General features: G+C 41.3%; 1 protein-coding gene across 1 annotated transcript in view; it reads left to right on the top strand.

The window, feature by feature from the left end:
* Positions 1-24497, top strand: part of plppr1 (phospholipid phosphatase related 1) — a 59608-nt gene extending 35111 nt beyond the window's left edge. The window contains exons 3-8 of the mRNA XM_023960575.2: positions 4905-5093; positions 13319-13451; positions 16494-16744; positions 18339-18515; positions 22348-22479; positions 22807-24497. Of these exons, the coding sequence (XP_023816343.1) occupies positions 4905-5093; positions 13319-13451; positions 16494-16744; positions 18339-18515; positions 22348-22479; positions 22807-22839 (915 nt within the window). The 3' untranslated portion in view covers positions 22840-24497. The remainder of the gene's footprint in view (positions 1-4904; positions 5094-13318; positions 13452-16493; positions 16745-18338; positions 18516-22347; positions 22480-22806) is intronic.
* The last annotated feature ends 1393 nt before the right edge of the window (positions 24498-25890 follow it).

Raw genomic sequence — 25890 nt, 5'->3', positions numbered from 1 at the left:
ATTTATTAGTAATACAGAGGAAATTAGTAGATTTGGTTAGCATGTTGATTTACGGTATGGGCCCCTAAATTTTCTGGTTGTGCCCCTAAAATTTTCAGTTGGGGGCCACAATGCTCCTAGTGAAAAAAGTTAGTCTGGAGCCCTGTTATGACTGTAGCAGAAGAAAGTTTGGTAATGAATGTCTGCAAGCAATGGTAAAACATGGTGGAGGTTCCTTGAACATTTCAGGCCTGCATTTCTGCAAATGTAGTTGGAAATTTGGTCAGGATCAACGGTGTTGTAAATGCTGAGACATACTGGCAGATGCTTACCCATCACTAATGCCATCAGAGAGGGTGTATTCTGCAACTGCACAGGTACCCCCAAAATACAAGCAAAGTCATGAAGAACTATCGTCACTATGGAGAAGACCTAGAAGCCGAAGTGGTGGTTTGGCATGGATGGAACCCTGATCTCAACATCATTCTGTTTGTTCAGAAGGATGTGAGAAAGCCCACATCAACAGACCATCTGAGGGTTGGCTCTCTGAGATGCTTTGGACAACCTAGCAGCTAATTTCTACAAAAACTGCGAGTGTACCCAGATGAATTGATGCCGGTTTGAAGGCAAAGGGTGGAAACACCAACACCAAATAGTATTTTGACTTATATTTATCTTTTGTTCATTTACTGTATTTTGTTGATTGATTAAAGATTACTGATCAAGACTTCCATTTTTTGTTTATAGCAATTTTTTGCACCTCCTTAAAACCCTTCAACATTAAAATTGTACCATTATTTAAAGCTCTCAGAGCATAAAGACCTTAGTCCTGCTGGCTGTTATCTGTACTACAACCAATACAACTCGTTGGGTTATTTTAAAACTTAGAAAAGCGTCAATGACTATAGCCTTTTTCATTTTAATGGAAAATTTCGAGCTCTGCTACAAAGAAATATGTTAAGAAATGTTAAAGTTAAGAAGCTGCTTTTAAACAATAAAGAGAAAGGTAAACTGCATTGATAAATAATTAATGAATAGAATTAACTGTGACTGTAAGAAATGGAGTGATACATTCTTCATTATTTAAACACTCATCTTTTCAGTCTAAATATCTAAAAGTAAAGAACTGAAGAGATGGAGCCCTTCAGTTCAAGTAATGGATATTTTCCGTCATAGCGAGTATTTTTTATCCTCAGCCCTTTTTTACAAAGACATGTAAGCTTCTTTCCTTTCTCAATCTTCTCAACCCTGCTTTTCTTTATGTCCTCTAAGCCTCATTTCTCTTTATTTTGCAGCTAGACCAGCTTTTTCTCTCCTTATCACCGCGTTTCATTTCTCCCAGTACAACTGTTGTTTCACTTTTTGTCCTCTCAGTCTTTTTGGTTTTCATGCTCGTTTGTTCCATTCTGCCTTTTTCTTCACTCATCCTTCCTGCCACAAATAGAGAGAGGCTGAGGGACACAGCTGTCACGTGACCATAAGGAAGCTCTCTCATTGGAGGAGTTCAGTGCCAGAGGCAGCGTGACGGGGAGGATGCTTATTCCTGATGATTTGTTTATTTAGCGGTGGAACTTGTTGCCTTTCCTTCAGCTGTTTTCTTAACATCAAGATGATTGCTTGTTGCTTCCTTTTGCGATCGCAGTTGCTGTTGCAGAGTGGCAGTTAACAGGATTGTTGGAAATCAAAGCGAATACAAACAAAAAAAGATTGGAGAGCCAGGAGGCAAGCCAAGATGAATCTGGAGGAAGAAGTGGAAAAAAGTTGAGATGGCAGGAAAGGACGTAAAGTAGAAACAAGGAAATGTAACCACCGAGAAGCTGAAATGACTAACCTACATACACTAGATGGAGTGATGTAACTCACAGAGCTGCAGGCGTTTGTTAATATTAAAAGCTAACGAGACTTCACACTGTGATCACTTTCTGCAGCATCCTCTAGATTATTCTGCTGTTCAGGAAATGGATAAAATCACATGACCAGACTTTTATCTTAGTAACATTTTATAATACAATTCTTTAATCTAGTTGGCTTTAGTATTTTGTTTATAAGGCTTACATTTATAAGACATTCATTTAACATGTATAGATGTCTTAATAAATCAAAGCCTTGTAAAGGCTGCCTTTCACAATAATTTGTTTTTGATTTTGCAGCGCCTCAATCTAAAGTGTGACCAATGTGTTCATCTTCACAAGGCTTATTTATAAACCGCTTATAAGTGGCTGATAAACTAAGCAAACACAATTTGTTCTTGTACAGAGACGCTGCATGTGCAGCTGGAGATTTACATAAAACTTTATCGCAATCTCACCTTTATTTTCACTCTATAATACTGGATTTACTTTTCTATGAAGGTTTGAACAATGAAAATCATGTTTTTGCTGTTTTTAACATCTTTTTTATAACAGGATGTGTATTAAAGAATTTAAGTTTAAAACTAGGTTTTGGAGTATTTCCTTATTAGGACAGGACATATCTTGCTTTCTTCACAAGAATTCTAAATTCTCCATTGGAGACAAATTGTTTGTCTTTATTTTCCTCTTCTGAGCTGGTATGTGGGTCTAAACTGTGCAGCTGAATACCTCCAATGTTGCTCAGAGTTTTTTTGCTACGCTAATGTTAGCTTAGGCTTGTGAGCCGCTTGTGGCTAGCGCGAGAGAGTGTAAACAGAGGCATGCTGGGAAATTAGCTTGGCTAACTTCTGCAGCAACTGTCCCGCCCACAGCCCAAAAGCAAATTTCTAATGAGCTCCTGGAGAAAATAGGCCTTAAAAATGACACAGGCTTTTTGTTTTTAGCTAAAAACGAATCAAAAGACGACTGGGAACATGGGAATGTTCATTTCTGTCTGAGAAAAGCGTATAAAGTGTGTAGTGATGGGTTTTACAGCCTTAAAAATCAATAATTTATTATTTATGCAACATATCCCCCAGGATAAACGAGGGAACCCTGTTTGTCATGCTCATGATTAATTGACCTTAAAAAGGCATGATATCAAACTTTAAAGTAAATTCTAAAGGTGATTTGATTCTATGAGCTATAAAGAGAAGAAAAAAAGTGCTAATCACATTGCTGGGATACTAAAGAGCAACAGCCTGGCGACCTGTCCTGGGTGTCCCCTGCCTTGGCCCAACAGTAGCTGGGACAGTTGCTCTTTTAGATTTATCTAACAAAATGATGGTTCTGACAGTCAAGAAACATGAAGATTGGAGAAAATGTTAAGGAAGAAGAAAGTGTTTGTATTTAGCTACTCTTGGATTTTATTACTAAATGACCTAAAACAATAAGTTATAAAAGCATTTTGATGTGAAGTTTGGAGCATATTTGTATCAATGAATACATTAGTGTAAAACAAAACAGAAGACTTGAGAAATAATGTGAATGAATTTAAGAAATCCTGACCTTTCCTTAAAATAATTCTAATTTTTATGAAACCCAGAACATCCACCAGAAGTAATCTGTGTTTGCACCAACATTTCAGACATTGTTGATCCACTCTGGCATGTGCTGTATTGATACATGTCATCTGACTGCTAATTTAGAGTCAAACTACAAAAGTAAGAGAGCTAGCTGATTTCAATTGTTTTGTGAAAAGGAGTTGAATCGATTGCTAATAGTGCAAGTTCTCATGAAACATTTGTAGCTTAAATCTTTTTAATGTTGAAGTCAACGTCTGCCATTCCTGCATTTGGAGGAGAGGCTTACAGAAACCAGGAAGTGTTTGTGGTTTTTATCTGTAGTCTGGGCTTTGACACATGGAGGGGGGGGGGGACTTTGACACATGCACCGTTATGGAGTGCTGTGGGGTTTTTCTTTTTTTTTTTGTGGACAGTCATAGAGAGCTGCTCCCTTAAGGCTCACAAAGCGATCTGCATCTTTGATAGTTCCTGCAGGCCACCTTTGTGCCCTATACAGCCGACCCATAAGGGTAGTTGGGCCTCATTATCCAAAAGAAAAAAAACTTGCAAGACAATTTTAACATCCTCTTAATAGGTGAATTGATTGATTGTTGTTTTTAATTTTTTTTTATGAAATGTGTGAATAATCTAAAATGAGAATAGTAGCTATTTTCAGTTTGGGGTGTTTTTTTCAGAAACATTTCTGCAGAGAAGACTAAAGCTGGATCACTGCTTTTAATTCTGACTTGAGTCATCTGTGCCACAGTGACACCTGCTGGTACACTAAAGTATTACAAGTAGCTTTTATCTCCTTTTCTTTTTTTTCTCTCTCGACAAGAACCATCAATACTCTAATATAGTTATGTTTAAAGAAAGATTTCCTCTTTTTTATTTCATTAAAAAAACAAATAAAATACAAATAATAGAAATAAATAAAATAAATCCTGCTTAAGATGTTTCGACTCATCAATTATCAGCTTTTGCTTGTCTTTGAGTAGAAAAACCTCCCATCTTCTCAGATTGGAGGCAGGAATAACGCACAAATGACGCAAAGACAGACGATTTTCCAAAGCTTAATAACAACGTCACCGTAAAGCCGGATCTGTTTCCGTTGCGGCATCATTATCAGTGACTGAAGGTGCTATATATAAAGAGCATATATTTATATAAATACATATGGAGGGTGCCTGCAGCTGAGCCGAGAAAGGAGGCCAGAGACAAAAGATGATGTTAGTGGGATAAAAGGATGAGGGGGTGAGGCAGGAAGGGAGGTGGTACGTGTTGGGGGGGTGTATGTACTTGACTAGAGATGGCTTGACTCGAAGAAAAAGAGAGAGAGAAGCATTTTTTTGTGAATTTATGTGGTTGTTTAGAATCAAAAATCAGTTTCAGCTGAGAGCAGAGCAGATGGAGGTTCAGGAATGACACAAGGCTGTTTAAGAAAAAGACTTTTCAACCAATCTGCAGCTGTTGGCTCCTGCTCTTCTTTCTTTCTTTCTATCCGTCTAAGCGCACCATGTTTTTCTCCCAGCTCGTCATCATGTCCGGCACAGTGCTGCTGGCCTACTACATGGAGTGCACTGACCTGTTCAGCGTCCACGTGCAGGGCTTCTTCTGTAATGACGCTGAGCTGATGAAGCCGTACCCCGGCGAGGAAGAGTCCAGCTTCGTCCCGCCCCTCATCCTCTACTGCGTGGTGGCTGCTGCGCCTACAGTTATAGTGAGTAAAAACACATCAACCTTTTTTTTTATTCTTCTTTTCAATTGTGGGACTCATCAAATGTTGCATCAAGACCTTATTTTTAAGTCTTTGTTCCTAACTGATTTGGGATAATTGCTTAAGTAAAGAGGAGGCACAGTTAGAAATGTAATCACACAAAGGTTTTCATCATTTTTAGAATTCAAAAACTGTAGCTGAATTACTGTGTTTTCTGCACTATAGTGTGCATTTAACCAGAATTAGAAAGGGTCTATGTGATGCAGAGTAAACTATATCCATACATGTAAAAATATATATGGATAATAATTAACTTGACACTAAAGAACATATTCTTATCAAATATTTATTTTCACAGTACATTTTCCTACCAGGATGTAAAACGACTCGATGTCATAGTAACTCTACAACTTGTTTGTAACACGTGAAAAAAGCAACACATTCTGACACGCTACAGGTTAGCCACGCTAGCGTTTTTACATTAACATCAAGATTTTTGACAAATCCCTTCGACAACAGGAATATGTTAACTTAGAAATGTTTTGTCATAAGGATGCTTCACAAATGGGTTTGAGAAAGATGAAATGTAACACAAGTTTGTAAATTGAGGATTGGTTTTGTATAAACAAAAAGATTGACAATACAACCTGATAGAACCATTGATTTCTCTCGCTAAGTTGGAAATGACTGAAAAAGCAATCCTTTTCTTCCCATCCCTGTAATCCAATGTGAATGGGACTATTTCTGTAAACAGATTCTAATAAGGCAAATATATATGTTGATTGTTCAGAGGCAGGTGGAGCACAGGTGTGCTTGGCGTTCTTAACCAGTCATGGCAGCAGGTCATCAAATTCAACGCCATCATGCAATTAGTTGAAGCGATTTAAACAGCTGTGGAAGGGCCTCTGAAGGAGGGGTCTGAATGCTGTAAAAACATGGTTCCATACGCATCTCCATACACGGTCCCCAATTCCATACATAAACTTTCAGACTGTTTAGTCCTTTGTAGTTTAAAAACATGTCCTTTTAATTTTCTCTGTGTTTGTTTGAAGTGCTGTGAAAAAAAAGGGTTAAGTGTTTAATGCAGCCAACACACATTCCTCATTGTGGTTCAATCTAATGGAATTGACCAGACTTGGTAGGAACCAGCTTATGATTGGACGTTTTTCAGTTTACACCACAAGGCAAAGACAGTAGAAAGAATAGCAAGAGGAGAAATTGACTAAATTTGCCAGAAAGCGATTATTTAGTTCCTGATCAATGTTGCATCTTTTTTCCAACATAATCGTGTTCATATCGATATTGCTGTTACGGCTGGATTTATTTTTTGTTCCGTATCTGTATCCTTTAAATGCCTAGTATGGAGTGATGAGGAACTTGGTTGGTTTAAATTAGATTTTCTGTTGCAGACACATTCAGGTCATAGACATTGTGATATGCATAGATGTACAGAACATTGTTGAGCTGCTGCTCTGGTGTTGCAGCTGCAGCTTTTAACCACCAGGTGTCAGTATTGATTCATGCTTGACATCTTCCCACATCAGATAACTTATTTTCTTGCCTCATAGGTCAACCTTTTATTAGACCTATTCAGAAATGTTTTAGCTTTTGAAGGAACAAAAACGTGTTTATATACCGTAAATTCCAGACTACAAAGCGCACCCGATTACAAGCCGCACCCACCCATTTTTACGTGTTGAACTACTTTTAAACATACACAAGCCGCATCAGAGTACAAGCCGCGCATGTGTTAGGCGATATTGTCATCCTGACAGATCACGGTCAGCATCCCAGAGTGAGAGCAGTTCATTAGCACGTTGTGGGTGTAGCCAGCTTTGCCTCTGACCCATGTATTTGAGTGTATCGACATCTGTCATACAGCATGGACCTGTATTCTGTTCACAAGTTCCTCAGTTATGGTGTTTTTATTTCATTCTTTTTTTTTTTTTTTTTACTTATTGACAATCTAGGTATCATACATAAAATTACAAACAGTAACCATATAATCAACATTACATCACTCAGTTATGATGAGGAAATTTACATCCGCGATTCCACATTTCCCATGAGTCTTAGGGGCTAAAGGCGGGGCCAACGCCCGGCTCGCCACACTGTTGTATGTTTTTAAGAATGAGCAAGTATCAGCAGTGCATGGAGGGGTGAACGGGTACAGCTCTCCTTCTGCTTGTGTCGCGGCAGCGTTATGGGAGTAACAGGACTGGTTAAAAAACACACCGGTAAAATAAAGCAGCGGCGACTGAAAAGCGCGCGCCTCAGCGCGATACGCGCGCCTCAGTGCGGCGCGTGCGTCAGAATTCAAAGCCTCTGCGCTCCGCTCCCGCCCCGCGCGCTCCTTGTCTCCCCTTCCTATCTACTCCGACACCTCTGGCCAGGGCGGCTTCAAGGAGGAGCACTTCGTCCCCATTGCGCCGGTGGACCGAGCAAATCGTGTCTGTCCAAAGCAATCGGACTTAATACTGTACGTTTTGTGTATGAGGGGCGGATGCGTTGTTACGTGTGGGAGCCATCAGACTGTCATCGGCCCCGCAGCTCTATAAGAGCAGCAGGAGGAGAAGATGTCTCCAACTCACACGGAGGCTGTGAGCTTATCAAAGCAAAATTCCGCTTTTACGGTTTCCTTAGAAACCGTAAATGGAGTGTAAATTCACTCCATGCGCTGTTCTCTCCGTCACGCAGCAAACCGGCTTTTCCAAACCCGTTGGTGACGGTGGACTTTTTTACGCTGCTTTTAACGATTGCTTTTAACTTGAAAGCTTCATCATAATGTAGCGGCGATCACGTACACATTGGGTCTAATGGCCCCAAAGGATTCTGGGATGCGGCTGGGCATGCGTGTTTCGTTTTGTTGAACCATGACTGAAGTGTCTAAGACCTAAAGTCAAGTCCATGCTGTTTGGCTGCCAAGAGGTGTGTTGAAAAGAAATGCCTTGTGCTTGGAGTTGGATAGAGAGTTCAAACTATTCACTGAGTTCGAAAGTACGTACACGGCGGCCGCCAATTAAATCCATAAATTAGCCGCGTCACTGAATAAGCCGCAGGGCTGTAAGCGCAGGAAAAAAGTAGCGGCTTGTAGTCCGGAAATTACGGTAATTATTTTCTTGTTCTTATTTTTTAAAATTCAGGGATTCAGTAAAGGAAAAGGGAGTGAGGTTAGATTTTTAGCACTTAACTGGTAGGCATTGCATGACATAATAGCATTCTAACGTCAGTCATTCACTCTGTTTTCACTGCCTTTAAATGTTTTCAACTCAGCAAACTGATGTTAATTGTGATATAAATTTAAATAAATATTCCCCCACAACAAATATATACTATGTGAGCTCTCTGTGTCACCACATACACACGTGTTAACTCTTAAGTTTGCATGATGGGTAAAAACTTCAAAAAAGAAGATCTCTGTGGTCTTTAAATGTTCAAATAATTAGAAATTGTGTGATCTAGAAGTTGTTAAAACAGTGAAATTTAGGATTTGCAGCACCCTAGTTTTTTTTAAAATATAAATTCAGCTTTTGTCTCCTTTCCAGCTCCATCCTCCATATCACAAGTCCAAGAGGCACTTATTCACTGATGCGATTGTTAAAACTCCCCGCTTCCTGGACACACGCCACCTGTTTACTCGTAATAAGGCACACTGCAGCTTTCCAGCCGCCTCCTTCTGCTGTTTTAGTTTTATTCAGCTCGTCTTCATTATCGGAAAGATTTAGCTTTTCATTCGCAAATAACCAACCATCATCACAGATTTTCTAATTTTTAAACCAAATTTTCTCCTCTTAAAAACCAAATCAATCATGTAAACAAGCAGGACTTTTAAACCACATCAGAAGTGGAGTAGACTTATTGGTACTGGTGCTGTTGACCTACAGGTAAGAATTATTAGACTACCGGCTATTTTAAAACTCCTATAGTCACACACCTGCAGACACAGCCATGCTGAAAATCGGTTTTGTGGTTTAACCCACCCCAATGGAATCCCTTAATGCTGAGTGTAAAGCAGGGAGACGTGGGGTCCCATTTTTAGAGTCTTTGATATGACTAGACGATGGATTTGAACTCACAACCTTCCAGAATCAGGGAGGACACTCTACTACAAGGCCAGTGGGTGAAAGCCCGGGGAGGACAAAGGAGTGTTGGTAGGCAGACAGAAAAAAAGAAAGGTAAGGGTGTAGGACTCAGACTAGGAACTTTGAATGTAGAGGCTTTGATAGAGATAACTAAAGAGTTTGAATTATGTGTTCAAAGAGACCAGATGGAAAGGGAGCAAAGCGTTTAGATTTGGAGCAGATTCCAACTGTTTCATCTCTGTATGGATTCAGAGACATGGAAAAGGTGATCCTAAGGGAGAAGTCTGCTAAAAATGATTTGGATGTGATGAGAGTGTCAGATAAGGTGATGACTCTAAAGCTGGAAGTTGAAGGTGTGATGTTAATTATGGCCCTAAGGTAGGATGTGAGCCAGAGGAGAAGAAGAAATGATTGGGGGAGATGAATGAGGTGATCCAGAGTATCCCCAGAGGAGAGAGCGGTGACTGTGGCAGACCTTCGCAGACATTTGGGAGGAGGGGGAACTGATGGAGATGTTTGGTGTTTAGAACAGGAAGGCAGAAGAACAAATTGTGGTGGACTTTACATCTTCTTCTGTCTTCAGGCGCTTCCTTTTGGGGTCTTCACAGCAAATCATTTACATCGACCACCCTCATGTTCCTCCTTCATCCATTAACCCCCTCTTTTGTCTTCGTCTAGGCCTATGTCCTGGTTGCTCTAACCTCAGCATCCTTGTACAAACTTTATCAATGTTCCTTCTCTGAGTGATTCCAGAATAGCTCAAACTGCTTCCCTTCATTTATCTTCAAAACATGAGTTGTTGCTCCGATGGACTCGTTCTTGATCCTATCCATCCTCATCCCTCCCAAAGAGAGCTCTGCGTCCTCCTGCACTGCCTCCTGTCTCTTTCTCAGAGATGAATTGAAGTATAAAATAAAAGCAGGTGTAGGTGAAGCAGAGGAGTTTAAGGCGGAGGTAGGAACTTGACCAAGGATCAGCTTTGAGCTCCTCCTTGTTTCGATGGTGATGTAAGACTGACAGATGAGGTTAGACAGGAATCTCTGTGGACCTTGATGTTTGCAGATGATGATGTGATCTGCAGTGAGAGCTGAGAGCAGGTGGAGGAACATTTAGAGGATGACCTCCAAAGAAAAACACAGTGTTCCAGTGTTTACTAGAAGGTCTGTGGTTTTGACTTTCTCCCCAGTCCTTTCTTTTTTCCCCTCCTCCACTGACACGTATTTAAATGACTTGTGTTTTCTCGAGTTCCTTGGGCTGTCCCTTTGCTGCTCCTTAACTTTTTAATTGTTCCCTTTGAGAAGGTGGTGTCCTGTGCCTCTCTAAGCTGAGCTTGACCAGATATTCCTTAGTCTCCACATGGCTCATAAAACAGCAGCAGCCAATCAGAATTAATGATGACAGGCCTGGCATGTCTGCTAATTAGCACATAGCAGTTATTTAAACAGACTGTTCCACACGGTCTGACCGAAGGGAGCGGATGGAGATCAGGCATAAGAGAGTCGCCCTTCTCTCCTTCAGAGCAGAGAGGCTGATATTCTACTGTTTATTTGACTTTTTTAGGAGAATAAATATTTATCAGACCCGACACTGATGTTTTAGACAGCCAGAGAGAGCGCCACCACAGCGGCTTGCTGCTGCTGCTGCTGCTTCTGCAGATGAACTCTGACAGCATAAGAAAATCATGACTCCTGTGATTCATTTCACCTTTAAATCAGGTTTATGGGAGCTCATTTTCCTGTTGTTTTTGTAAGACAGGGAAAAAAATAAAACCCGTAATGTCTTTAGTTATTACATACTTTGTACTGTATTTTCCCCTCGATAGGGCGCACCGTCACCAGTTATCTTTGCGCTCGTTGGGTAATGGCAGCCATGAAACGCCATAACCATAATGCACGAGACCCTAGCTGCAGACATCAACATCCAGACGTAGAAGTCCTCGACAGGAACTGGAAGTCCCCAACATCGCTCGAAAAAACCTTTATTTTAACTGCTGATCCGAACAGTTAATTCCTTTTTCCTATTTTAAGCTTCAATATTTAATTATTTTTAATTTTTTTAACAATTCTGAACACTTTTGAATTAGAGCTCGTACAGTAAGTGGTATCCTTTCCAGGCAGACAAAGTCAGGAAACATCTTGTCTGCAGCCAGTGTTCTCTCCCATTATGAGAGAGAAATGTAAAAGTACAAGAGTTCATCATGATCTTAATCTTGAATAACATAGTTAATGTTAACCCAACAGGACAGCAGCCTCAACACGTTTCCATAGAAAAGTCTCTCTGTCATTGTGCCTGTGTGCAGCTTCCAAAAACCAGCTATTCTGACCTCAAAATACAGAAACCATTAATGAACAAAAAGGCATTTGAACTGGATTGGATTGTGGTTAAAACACACAAATAGTTAAAAACTCTGATCGGTAGTGTAATTCATGTTCACATTATTAACCATTTTAGTGGGGGTCTGTGAAGTGAGGGCAGAGGGAAAGAACTACAGTGATATTTAAAGAGCAGGAGTTTAAGCCCTGCCAGCTAAAAAAGAAGCACAGCAATCGGGAAGACAGGATGAGAGAATTGACATTTAAATTGTGGACTGATTTATTTATTTCAAAAAGCATTAATGCTTGGTAATATTAAAAACAGCTCCCATCTTTCCTCTTTAGGAAACTGATCTGGATTTTTCAACCTGCTAATAAATGTTAGTTAGTGACCTGCGATCACAAAGATCAGGCTCAAAGACTTCTATAGAAAGTCCCTCCTCTGCCTGTCGTCTGTCAATTTTATTCTTTTTCTTTTTTTTACAAAAATGTACAACAAAAGTGAACGTTTACAAAAAATTCCATCATTATGACCAGATTGTCCAAAGTGTGTATTTGTGAGTGGGAATTTTTTTAACATAGTGAACAACCCTCCACAGATGTGATGACAACACAGCGGAAGAAGCCATTAAAAAAATGAATGGGGCCAAAATCTCTTAGGGGACTCAAAAGAAAGTTTAAAAAAGTCCCCAAAAAATCCACTAACATAGCCGAAACACATGTTGAGGATATCCAAAAGAAATGTCACATTATTATGGGATGGCCAAAGGACCTACGGCTTGGCCGCCATTTTGTGGCAAATCGTGAAATTTAGCAGTTTTCCCATTGTTTTGTTTGAGCTATCTTTGCAAAATTTCACACACGTCACCAGGTTAAGCCTACAACCACAGCTGAAGTTTGGTTGACCTTTGACCTAGGAAAGAGGCAGCCAGTTTGAATTTTCAAAAACCTCATCTTTAATACCAACTACAAATTTAAACTACCCCCAGGGATTTTGATCTATTGCCTCCTAACTCCTAGAGCATCATGGGGAAGCTACTCGGGACAAAATAGTTGCTTGTGAGAGCTCGCCAAATTGTTGTTTTCTTGTTGTTCGCAGCCATTGAGGACGGGTCAAAAGAGGGCCGCTGGGGGTGGCAGCAGCTGCAGGCCATACAACGCCGCTCCCTGCTTTATTTAATCTCTTTCTGTTTTTATTAAAGGTTTACAAACTTTTTTGAATTCATGTTTCTGTGTTTTTGTCAACAAAACCTCCGGATCACCTTTGCTGAGTCACGGTCAAAGCAACTTTGTGTGTCAAATCCCAGTTTGCAGTATCTTGTGGAAAGCGTCCCTCTGAAGTCTCTGAGAGAGTTTCGCCATCGGGGGTCCCCTCCCTTCAACATCCCACCCGTCGCTCTCTGGCTGTATCGCAGAGAAAGAATCAGATTACAGCCGCATTCACCAACCCGAGCACTGCCGAAAAACATCCACAGCGGAGGCAGAAAACACATCTGTCCCGGGGCTGTAGACAAACTCCGAACACACGCTCACATCAAAGGCCAGACCGGCGTGCGTGTGCAGCCACAGCGGGAACGTCTTCTCACCCAAGGCAGCTGGAGTGCTTACACTTTCAGTGTCCAGCAGCAGTTTTTCCATTAGACCTGATGTAACATCTGCTCTATAATGGATCTGAAGAAAGGCTGCTTCCAAACACTCTTATGTAAAACAGGCAAAGTGCGGTGGGAGCCAAATGTTCCACTGCTTTTCTGACAGAAGGGAAAAGTCACTTTATTTGTTGTGTTTTTCTTCATCTTATGATGCAACTCGCTCCTTTCTGTGACCTTTGTTGTAGATTTTTGTGGGTGAGATCTCCATGTACGTGATGAAGTCAACCAGGGAAGCCCTCCTGGCCCAGGAGAAAACCATCGTGACAGGAGACTGCTGTTACCTGAACCCCCTCATCCGCCGCATCATCCGCTTCATAGGTGAGAACACCATGCCTGGTGAAGGTCGCCCCCTCGCCATTCATACCAGGCAGCAGCAGCAACAAACACTTTACGCTCTTCACATTATTTTTAGCGGCACTGTATTAGGAATTTGGTTCATCAAAGTCTGCATCCTGCTGTTGTGCTCCTGAAGCCATCTGCAGCTTCCAGAGAAACGGCTCGTTCATGGAAATGCCACGTTTTGCTGGAAATCCGGATGTTAGTGCAGCCTGGCATGGCGGCGTGTGTCAGGATAATGCCAGTTCTACCCCAGCAGCCCCCAAAGATCCCCATGTGATGACAGTTAGCCTGTGGAGGAGTTCCATTGTGCCGGAAAATGACTGATGGAATTGCAGTTCTTCTTCAGTGATGGAGATGATTAGGAGAAAGTCCAGCTGTGCTACATTTCTGTTTTTACTTATTCCAAAGAAGTAGTTGTAAAGTAAACCCTCACCCCACCAGAAGCTTCCAACCATGCTTTGCATCATTCTAAAGCAGAATTCAACATTTATTAACTCATTCATTTGTTTTTTGTTATCATAGCTGTTTAATACAAACTTCTGTATGTCTGAGTGCTTTAAATGGACATTTTTAAAGAATTGTTGTGCAAGGTTACTCTATTCAAAGACAAAAACGTTTCAGAGATTAAAGCACCAAAACTAAATCTAAACCAAATGTCAAGTGTCTTACTATTAAATATAAACCTTCAGAACATTTGACTGTGATTAAATGGAAGCCTCTGGTATAGCTGCAAAAGGCTTTTATTTTGAAACGCTACATTGTGTGATTTACCACAAAATAGGATTTTACAGGGTATCGTGATATGATCATTAAGTTATTCATTTTTGTCAAGTTTCCATACCAGAACTAGTGTTCTTTGTTCATGTCAAACATTCTACGTATGCTTACATACTTCAAATAAATGCAGGTGAAACTTTTCTGATAATATTAATTTTTCCAGAAAAGCCATTTTTGTCATAAAAATACAATAAATGGCCAATAAAGGTAATTGATTTTTGGGCTTTAAGTACTTAAAAGAGAGAAAAGCTACAGCGAGTCCTGAAGGTTTCCAGAGTTTAGTTTGAAGGAAAAGGAAAAAGCTCACAGCTACAGCAGTAATGAACTGTTTGAAAGTTTCTTTTCAGAGGCTTTCAGCGTCACTTTGATTTTAGAGAAAACTGTTGAAAATAAACAAAGTCATCATCATGGGGGTGAGGCGTTTGTCAGAAACACCTCAAAAACCGACGCGTAATATTCTTTAAATTCATATTCCTTAGATTGTATTTATTCAAATTGTCGACTATATTTAAAGCAAAAAGTTTTTTTCCAAACTTATGTCAGTTGCTGAACTATGTCGTATTTTTTTCCCCTATGAAAACCATCTGAACCTTTTCTTTGAAAAATAGGAAGCTTCACTGACCCTTTACTTTGAAGTGGATTTACTGTCGGTTTGGTTTTGGTTTATGTCGTTTAAATCCAGCCTCACTCACTCTGCATTTTAGAGTGATCATTACATCGCCTGAAGTGTTTGTCTTTTTTACTTGACTCTACTAGAACCAGTGAGTATTTGGATACTCGTTACAACCCTGGTGAGGGTGTCCATGCCTTAACGCAGGTAAATGATGCAAGGTTCAACCTGGGCTAGGAAACGCGCATTCGAGCGACTTTTCCAATGAAAAGTCCATGCAAATGCGCTCATATGCGCATTCAAGGCTTCCAAATTCAATTTGTTTGTCTTCACGCATTGCTACACAAGTTTTGAAGTCTGTTTTCAGGCTTTGTATCCAAAACGCACAATTGAACATGCGCATGAACATGGTAGTGACGTATGCCTGCCGTCCTTTTCAAAACACGGAAGAAAATTGATCATAAAGGAGAAATAATGAAATGCGGTTTGTGCCTGGATGGAATGATATGACTAGTCTTATTTATCGGAGTAGTGCTGTGAAAGAAAAATAGGCCGGAGAAAAGTTCATGACATTTGCACCACTTTGACATTTTGCATTAAGCCTCTTCCAACTGTAGGCACAAATGCGAGTATAAGGTAGTGTCAAAAGCTTCAAAAACCCTCGTTTTGCGCCTTTTTGAACGCACCACACATGCCTAGTGTATATAAACAGCATCAGGCGCAAAAGAAGACAGTCTGGGAATCTGAGGAAACGTTTCTAATAACGAGATGCAGCGACGTTCTGCGTGATCACGCTGACCTCATAGCTTGGCGAAGGATTCCACTTCAGACGTAGAAAGGGGTTCTGAAGCCCGAATGAACCTCATTTCCTAAGAACGTCCATCTGCTGTTCAGTAGATCAGTCCATCTGCTTCACTTCAATCCTCCCCTTCATTTCTTTTCATGCCCTTCACACCGCTTCGTCCCCGTTACCCATCAAACACTCCTCTGTACACACAAGCACACAACGCCCAGCCTGGATGACAATGCAAAGAACGGCAATTTCATGGCTAAGCAGGCCAGATAATCAGCAGCTCTGTTTCCCAGCTAGAAGAAAGCAGACAAACAGAGTTCAGGGCAGGTGGGATGAGAAGTCTCTGGGCAATCATTTCATCTCACATACTGATTTTGTTTTTGTTTGTTTGCTTCTCAGCCTCCAGTTCACATGTTTGTTCAAATAAATGGAATCAAACTCATCTACAGCAGCTTCCTTTATCCTCCAACAGGTGAAACACAGAATAAGTACAATCTGTGCTCAGACATTGTTCGATGTAGACGTTTATGGTGTATTGTGGGTGAAGCAGCTGACTTCAGAGTCTACAGGCTCATTTGCTGTAATCAATTGCCAGCCGATGTGTAATCAACGCAATTGGACAGAAATGAGCTTGTTCTCTCAGCTGCTGTGTTGGTTCTGCACTTACAGGTGGGACGCACCAGTTAGATCACGCCATTAGATGGCGTACGGCGATGTGGATAATGTCAAGACGGGGACGGAGATGATTACAACAACTGCATCTGACTCTGATGCTAATTGACGCCACACCATTCGAATCTGATCGAATTGTTTTTCTGTGTTTTTTGTCGGCCTTCTGCAGGCGTGTTCGCCTTCGGCTTGTTCGCCACAGACATCTTTGTCAATGCAGGTCAGGTGGTTACCGGAGGCCTCTCACCGTACTTCCTGTCCGTCTGCAAGCCCAACTACACTGGCACCGAGTGCCGCTTCAATCACCAGTTCATCGTCCATGGCAACATTTGCACCGGAAACCCTGTGGTTGTGGAGAACGCACGCCGATCCTTCCCGTCAAAGGACGCTTCTCTGAGCGTTTACTCGGCTGTCTACGTGACGGTAAGCAGGGGGTGTCTGGAAGGAGAACCCGTCCTCCTCAAGCGATGAACTTATGTTTTCAAACACCTGCCTCTTAAAGTGACAGTAGCTCAAACACAGCTTTTACAAAGTGCTGCAGGAATGCAATAATGAGGTCAAATCAAGATCAGGTTAAAGTGAATAAAAATACAAATTGTAAATTTGATGTGGCGCATAGTAGTGATGATGCTCATCATAGGAGGGGTTTAACAGTCAGCGCCACCTGCAGACACTGTTTTGGAGCAGAAATGACATCAGAATCTCCATCACGTGATGTCAATCATGTCCCGGTAGACATTAGGTTCAAGGCTCCGCCTCCACATAACATTTTAATTAACAGCCAATCGCAAAATTGAGGACTGAAAGCAAAGGAGAGAAAATGAAAAAACAAAAGTTGAAAATACAATGTTACAAATAAGCATGATTTCTTATTTGATTGAAAGTTTAGGTGTATTGTTATTTGACATTTTCAATTTGTTTTGATTTTTTTAAATAATTTTCAATATTTCTACCAAGTTAAGTTCTTTTTTCAAATTTTCAATTTTTCTTATACATCTACAATATTTACTTTTGATTTTAAAACTGTTTTTAATTTTTAAAATTAAAAATATATTTTTTTTCCACTTTAACCTGATCCTGATTTGACCCCGAATATGATACACTGCTAAAATAGTTGGATTTTCATCATCTTTATTTATTCGTCTATACTTAATCTCCAGTATGTTTGCAACTGAATCAAACTTGTAGCTTGAATTTGGTGCTTAAAATACCTTACATGATATTTATTTATTTTTTGAGGGGGAGGGGGGGGGGGGGGGGGGAACAAACTTTGTTTTTATTCAAACATTTTTAAAAACGGAGTTGAAGAAAATCCCAGCATTTTGAGGATGTTTATAAGGTTAGGAATTAAGTTAAAGGCAGCTTTTTAAAAAGTCAAATCTGAGTTGGATCAGTTCGAGCTAAATGGGAGATTTACTTTACAAATTCTTCCTTTTGTTTATGGGAAATTTCACTGTTAAAGAGGAGAATGTAAGTAATACCTGAAAAAAGATGGAAACATCTGACACGCCTTTTTGAGATGTCTTTGAGGTTTGATTAGGTCCTGAGTGGATTGAAGATCCTGAAACCCTTTTTTGTCACGTGAAGGGGGGGGGGGGGTGGGGGGGGGGTTGATGAAGGACCCAAAATGCAGAGGCGAGGAGGCAGGTGGTTCCAAGTCAAAAAGGGGTTTTAATCCTAACAGAAAGGGCTGCCGAGCAGGGAAACCAACCAAAGCTTACTGTGGGCTAACCAGGTAAACAGACAAATGGATATGACAGTATGGACCAGCACAGGAGGAGGGCAGAGACAAGACTTAAATACAAACAGAACTGACAAGACACAGGTGAACATGGTCAGAAGAGATTGGAACCAGGGAAGTAAAACAGGAAGCAAAAACGAATGCAAAAAACCCCAAACCATGACACTTTTAGCTGCTTCCTGGGAATTATTCTGACATTTTCTGGCTAAAGACAAGAGGAAAGGCTGAAAGCAACACCCAGAATCTATTTGAATTAATCAGCTTTTCCCCCTTCAGATGTACATCACCAGCACCATCAAGACCAAGTCCAGCCGGCTGGCCAAGCCCGTTTTATGTCTGGGCACGCTCTGCTCGGCCTTCCTCGCCGGCCTGAATCGGGTCTCGGAGTATCGAAACCACTGCTCAGACGTGGTGGCTGGATTCATCCTGGGGTCGGCAATCGCTTTGTTTCTGGTGAGGACAGATGAACAAGACAAAAAACAGAAAACGTCAAAAAAACGCTCTAAATATTCTAGATTTGGAGACGCTTCTAAAAAACTGCAAATCCTCAAATTCATTCTACTGTAGTTTAAGGCGGAGAAACTTTAAAAGTAATGAGTGTAATTAAAGGGAATCACTAAGTAATGATGAGGAGAAAACGAGAGACGAATGCTGAGCTGGCAGTTTGCTCTTATATCCAGAGTGTGAGGAAGAGGAGCAAAGGTGAGGCAAACATCAGGTTTAATTACAGTTGTGTTTTGCTCTGAGAAGACAGAGGAACTGGGATGTGTAAGCCTGTGCTTCAATCAGCCTTTTTTAAACCAGTGCAATTACTCAGTATAAATACGTGTGCGTTACATAAGACTGCAATTTAGCTGCTCAGCTGTCCGTAACACAAAGGAATCCAGCTTGTTCACCTGGAATACCGTCAAACAGGCCGCCTTCCACTGAAAATACAATTGCTTTTGTCAACATCTGACTTTCCTGTTTAACATTTGGGGCTGGCCATCGCTGCTGGAACTGGGAGGTTACTTTAGGTCAACAACAGGGAAGGCTTACAGGCTTTTCTATTTGTGGCTGCTCTCTGAGGCTCAGAGGCTGGCAGGGAAAACTAGGAAGTGTTGGACGAGAGGGAACGTGGGATCTTCACATGGACACAGGAGGGCGGCTTCATCTTAACTGATAGGCTGAAAACCTGCTGGGATGTGTGTGCTAGGAAAAACCCGATCTTCTGCTGCTGCAGGCGTCTGTACCATACTTCAAATATTTGGAGTTTTAATCCGCAAAATGTATAATGAACTCTCAACGCAAGTAATAATAATTTAAAGTCCCACTCCAATCATTTTTTGATCTATAAACAAAGCTCTCCCAGTGGCTTTAAGTAATGATAATGCCATTTTTAGCCAAAATAAAAAAGTCTTGGAGTCGCTTCCTTTCCCATCCCCCGTTTCTTTCCACTCTCTCCCACTAGGTTTGGGTCCCTCTCATCCTAACCTAGCATAACCAGTGCAACAGAATGGTGAGCGATGTTGGAGCTATTCAGACGTATAGTTTGAAGCCAGATGTCAGCTCAGACCAGGAAAACAAAGACGTACACAGATCTAGTCGTTTACAGGTGAATGCAGCGGAATGGAGCAGAGCAGGGAGCTTGTGGCCCGCCCATTGTTACTTTATTTTGGACATAACAAATATAGTTTTTTTTTTCCAGCGACAATTTTTCATCTGCTCCATATTGACAACAATTTGAATAAAGAAATACACCAGAATTTCTATTTTAATCATAAATTTCTTCATCCATGTCTTCAATCATGAGTGAAATGCCACAAGAACATCTTAAAACTCCTTTAAAGTCAAAAAAGGGAAAACAGCTCTGAGGATGCATAAAGTCCCATTCAGATTGTAATTGCATCTTGTAATGTGTGGAAAGGATGTTCTGACACCTCCATTCTCATGGTTAATTCCAGCTCTGCTATTGCTTTATGCATCGTCTTCCAGTTGTTTCCTGTGTAGTAAACTTACTTCCACTGTCAGCTTGTGCTTCGTTTCCAGGTTCCTGTTCCAGGGTCAAAAACGTCAGGGTCAAAAATCCTAACGTGTTGTTTAACCCTTGTGCTATCTTACATGACCCCACCCTTACATTGACGTGTTCTTCCTACCATGACAAAGGTGGATAAAGGTGGAAAGACTTCATGTAATCCATGGACACCAGTGAAGATCACAAATCATTGAAGAAAAAAGGTTCAGCGCACTGTCTAGTGGGTCTAGATGACCCAACTCCCAATGTTAAAGTGCCTAGGATAGCACAAGGGTTACATCAGGCAGAAGATTATGTTGTGTACTTTCTTATAGCTTTGTCTTACATAGATTCTACCCATCTATGTAAAAGTCTGTAGGCTTTTAGAATGTCTTCTTAAGTCTCCAGCCTGCAGCAGTGTTTTTAAAAGTCATGAATAATCCTAAAGTCAATCATTTGAACTAAATTTGAAGGTTTAACCTCGAACCTTTAAAGTGCAAGAAGTTTCCATGGGCAGTTGGTGTCGACATTCAAAGGTGGTGTTGGGAAAAACCATTTTTCTGATATTGCTAGTTAATTTCACAGCTGCTCCCAGCATGCCTGCAGACCGCCGGACATGCAGACAGGAGGAGGAGCCTCATGGAGGCTCTCAGTCACACGCTGATAGAAATGGACGTGCATTGATTCAGCGATCTCCAGGGAGCGATCAACACAAGACAGTGGATCGTCGCCTCAGCAGCTTTTAAACGCTTCATTTCCACCTGATTATCAGCGCGGCGTGGAGGAGGACTTCTCCTTCACGCAAGCACCCACTGAAGTGCATCAGGGTGTTTCCATGTGAGACCTGCAGCTCTGTGATGGACTGCTATCCTGTAGGGAGGGAGTTGTCAAACAAAAAGAGGGGACGTTTCAAGTCCCTGAGCGTGTTGGCAGCATCAAATTGGTGTTTGAGTGAAGGTTTCTTTTAAAACAAACCCTCTGAATCATATTTGAAAGACCATCATCATCCTCATCTGAAGCATTCTAACAAGACCTGATGTGGAGATGCTTTACAGAGTTGTGATGAAACAGCAGACGACACTTCAGTCGCGCTCTTCGTGGCGTCGACAGGACCCGCAATGGAAAGAAGCAGTCGCCGCTTCCGCTGGGGAGGTGCATCACTCCAGCCAAAATGAGAACGCTAATGTCATGCATAAATGTATTAAAGCCGCCACATCAGCTTACAGTTTAGACTCGCCCCGACAGATATTGACATGAAGAATTCATTGTGATGCTGGAGTCATTTGCAGACTCTGCCCAGCAGCTCTAATTCCCTCATTTTCTTGGGCTTTGAGACTCGCCGTCTATGAACTCCCTCAAATGAAAAAAAAAAAAAACACCTTTCAGAAACCTCTAGCAAAGCCGTGCAGCTTCATTTTCTCTTGTGCCGCTGCCTGAGGGCATGCTTGATGTCTGCTGGGGTGGGATCTCCTTCAGGCTGCTGCCTTTGATTAGGCAGATGGAAGAGTTCAGAAATACTGCAGCCCGTTTGGAGTCTGTGCTCAAAAAAATCAACCGCAGCTGTAATGTGTTCACATTACCCGACTTGAGTTCATAATATGTGTGTAGCTTTTGGATACAACACTTCATCAGCTTTCTAAAGGTTACAAAAAGTCCCACAAGAAGAACACTTCTTCTTCTTCTTCTTCTTTTTTCATTTCCAGCTCCTTATCAAGTGCCAAATTGGTCGGCAAACTAGTTTACAGGAAGTCTGTGTCTTTAAAAGAAACGAATGAAAAGCATCAGTGTTTATGTTGAGCATTGGGGTCATCCATCTGTACAGCTCACAATGATGAGGACTCTCATTATGGCTGCTAATAAACCAGAGTGCAGAGTGATAAACGGCAGCGGAGCGGCTTCCAGCTGAAGCATTCATTCATTAAATGTCACCATAAACATGGAGTGAATGGCTGACTTCCACACACTAACTTTTGTGATGACTGATCCTTTTTTACACCTAAATAAGCTTAACATCACAGCAGCAACTATTAAAGTGCTCTATTAATTCCTCTCTTCTGTATCGAGCCGCAGAGAGCTGCTGCAGACTCCAAAACAACAGTTTTTGGAAGGATTTCTGAAGGTTTTACCAAACCCGAGCAGTCTGTCTCCACAGGAGTCATCATTCAGTCACACAACTACGAGTGAAGTTTGGGTTTTCATCTGACTGTGATGCGTCTCTGCTGCGACTTCAAAAATCGGTGATCTCCTTGGTAGAGCAGAAGTGCTGAACATTCTTTTCCTGTCTGTTCGTAGGGCGTCTGTGTCGTGAACAACTTTAAAGGAGTTCACGGCGCAGCGGCCAAACAGAAGACGGAGGAATACCGCGGCCTGCCGCTGATGACGTTCCCGCGCGTAGAGAGCCCACTGGAGACGCTGAGCGCACAGGTAGCTGAGAAAACCTAACCCACAGTGCAGCCACGGCTAAACTCCTCAGTGAGAATTGTTCTCTCTTGGATGAAATGTCAGGGCTTGTGTCATCGAATAATCGTGTACCCTTTAAGACATGACCAGGTTTGGTTTGATGGAACATTGTGGAATTTCTTTCTCGCACACACCAGGCATGACGTTTGCTCCTCATTCCTCTTAAAAAGCACTACCCCCCCCCCCCCCCCACAGATCACAATGACCTTCATCTGTCTTTTCTTTCTCACCCCCTACCTTCTTCTTCTGTCCCTCCTCTTCCTCCATCGCTCCTCCATCCTGCATTTGCAGAACCACTCGGCGTCAATGACGGAGGTCACATGACTAAGGGGGCAGCACCGGGTCACGTTTGCGTCTCCACAGCACTTCCAGACACAATGACGAGGACGCATGGCACGTGGCGCGGGATGCTAACTAAAGATCCTTCTGATTTCTCCGTTTAAGTCACCTGGAGGACGGAACTCTCCACGTTTGCCCTGGTTTTATTATCTAGTTTGGCTCTTCGTACTCTTAATTCGCAGAAATGCGCGGCCCGAATCCACGCAAACGCCCCACAAGGCCAACTTCCTGTAAGCACAGTTTTTTTTTGCAGTCAGGAAAAAACGTGGGGCGCTCTCCTCCTCCAGGCTGTGCTGTTTTCTTAGTTCTAGAGGATGGTGTTTTTTGTACATTTTTGTATGAGCGAGTGCCGTGGCCTGTCCTGACCATGTAAAACCTGTGCACTTCCTGTCAGTCGACATCACATCCTGTCAGGTGAAACGCCTCGTCGATCACATCCATCCCACTCGAGTCTGAAAAAAAAAACAAAGATTGTCGTTCCGTGGTGTTTGTCATTTGTACAGAAAAAGGACAAAAAAATCCCTTTTTTTAATTATCTCTGTACATTTATTGACCGTTATTGGGTCACATTTTTTAAGGATTTTTGTTAATCTGTATAACGATTCTGATCCGTTTGGACCTGTTTGCCTGCTGTTTACCTGGATATGTTTTCATATCAGTGAAGGTGTTTCGGGGAAATGACTTCTCCTTCCTACGGAGGAAATGTGAGGAAGAGTCCAGGACATCCTGTGAGTCAGAAGAAAATGGGGTTTGGCGCTGCGGAATCAGATGTAAATAGATGTGAAACGCTTTGACCCCAATTTCCTGATTCATACTGAAAAATCGTCTACAGATGCAAATGAAGACGAGATTCAATTCAGCAAAAACAGACCCAAAAACCAAATCAAGGTTATGTCCGAGTTCCTTCCCAACTCCCTACTAAAACATGATATAGTGCAGCATTATCTAGTATTCTGGATTTTAAAAGCTGTTCAGAAACCTTTGCTCACTGCTGTTTGTTTTTTAACAGCAAATATGACATCATTGGTTTCCCAAAGTAAAATTCTAATAAATATGAACATTTCATGAAGACTATTTATGAATCTACTGTGTTCTGAATATTAAAAAAAAGTTAAAATCCTTTGTTTTTTCACACAAGAAGTCTCTCAAACGCAATGCATTGTGGTCTATAATCGCCAATCTAGTGAGCATCGATCCACTTTGGTTTTTCACGTAGAATTCTGGGACATTTCTAGGATGGAATGGACATTGGAGTTGGAGCTTTGGATCAGCTCTACTAAACGGCGAAAGCCCTTTATGGTGCACTACGTAGTGAGCAGTGAAGGAATTTGGACACACCTTAAGAGGGAAACTAGAAGATAAACTAAGCAATGGAACCTTCACTTTTCCTCCTAAAGCACCTTTTTTTCCCTCTCCAACCCACCAGTGGATTGTGTTACAATGTTGTGACTCCATTTCCTATTGGAAGATACGCCCAGCATGAAGAGAAGAGTGCAGATGTTTTATAGATATTGGTCTTTATTAATGTGATTATGACTGTCTTTTTCTTTTGAGATCAAAAGAAAGTGTTTCATTAGAAATGCTGCATATATGTTTTTTTTTCCTTTTCTTTGTTGAAAAATTAAAATAGCCTGTAGCAAGAATGAGCTTTGTTCTTGGGTTTTTGTTTCATTTGACTCTTAAAAAAACACACGACGACATTAAGTTACCTCCACACGATCCAATGGACGTCTGTCTGATCTTCTCGCTTCAGTATCTAAACACGCAGCGGTTTGTCGTCTAAACTGCATGTTTGCTAGAGACGCAACTTATTTCCTTCTCTGGGATTCAGTTCAAACCTCGATTCTTGGCTCCCAGTTTTCTTTCAGTTCCATATATTGATACAGTGTTCTCTCATTTATCGCAGGAATCACGTTCTAAAAATAAACCCGCCAAAGGTGAAGAAACTCCTCACTACACACTTACTACACTGTTTTTGGACAGACAAGAACATTTTTCTCTCTTGTTTAACCCTTGTGCTATCCTATGACCCCACCCTTACATTGACGTGTTCTTCCTACCATGACAAAGGTGGATAAAGGTGGAAAGATTTCATGTAATCCATGGGCACCAGTGAAGATCACAATCATTGAAGAAAAAAGGTTCAGAGCACTGTCTAGTGGGTCTAGATGACCCAACTCCCAACGTTAAAGTGCTTAGGATAGCACAAGGGTTAAACACAGTTCAAACCTTCTTAGAAAATAAGTCTATTAGAGAATAAAAAACAAAGATCTGCTCCTAATCAAAGATTTATGTAATTGTGGCAAACTGAACGCATCCTGTAAAAGAGATACAACACTGAGTAGATTGATTGACAAGATCAACAGCTGATCATGGTGCAGAACAAAAAAAAAGCTTGCAGAATGACACAGGAAAAAGTCTGTAAGGCCTGAAAATGTGAAATCAAAGTACAGAAACAAAAGAACTGAAAAAATACATTTTTTTTCATTTCCTAATAAACAATTACCGTTGAAAAAAAGCTTTCAGTAGGCTTATACAAAGCCTGGTGTAATAGAATAAAACTCTATTGAATTTATTAAATTCAGAACTTTTGTTTGTCCCTTTCCCCCATTCACATATGCAAATGTTTGCATTATGCTACTTTAGGAATGTGCTGAACATTCTTAAACGGTGTTTAGCCCATGGTGTTCACACTGGACTGTTGCTGCTCGATACTAGCACATGTCTGCCCCCTACAGCTGGAACAGGCTTGGTACTTTCAAGGCTCTATTCTGATATATGAAAGAATATGGTGTCATAGAATAATGGCTGGACACTACTAACTGGAATGAATAGTTTCTCCTCAATTTTCAAACAGTTGTCATTTCTTTGAATTAAAAAAGGATGCCGTCCATCCGCCGCCACCAAATCAAAGTCCCTGATTGGTCGAACTGGATTAATTTTGAGCGTGAGTTCAACGTAAATGTTTTTTGTGCCAAGAGCCCAGAAAAAAAAACAGTCGTAGAAATTAGCGCAGCAACCTGTGAACGCAGGCGT

Source organism: Oryzias latipes, chromosome 12 (genome assembly GCF_053564925.1).
Source record: "Oryzias latipes strain Hd-rR chromosome 12, Olatipes_Hd-rR_3.1".
In the NCBI taxonomy this organism is placed as follows: Eukaryota; Metazoa; Chordata; class Actinopteri; order Beloniformes; family Adrianichthyidae; genus Oryzias; species Oryzias latipes.
This window is presented reverse-complemented; position numbering and strand designations above follow the sequence as displayed.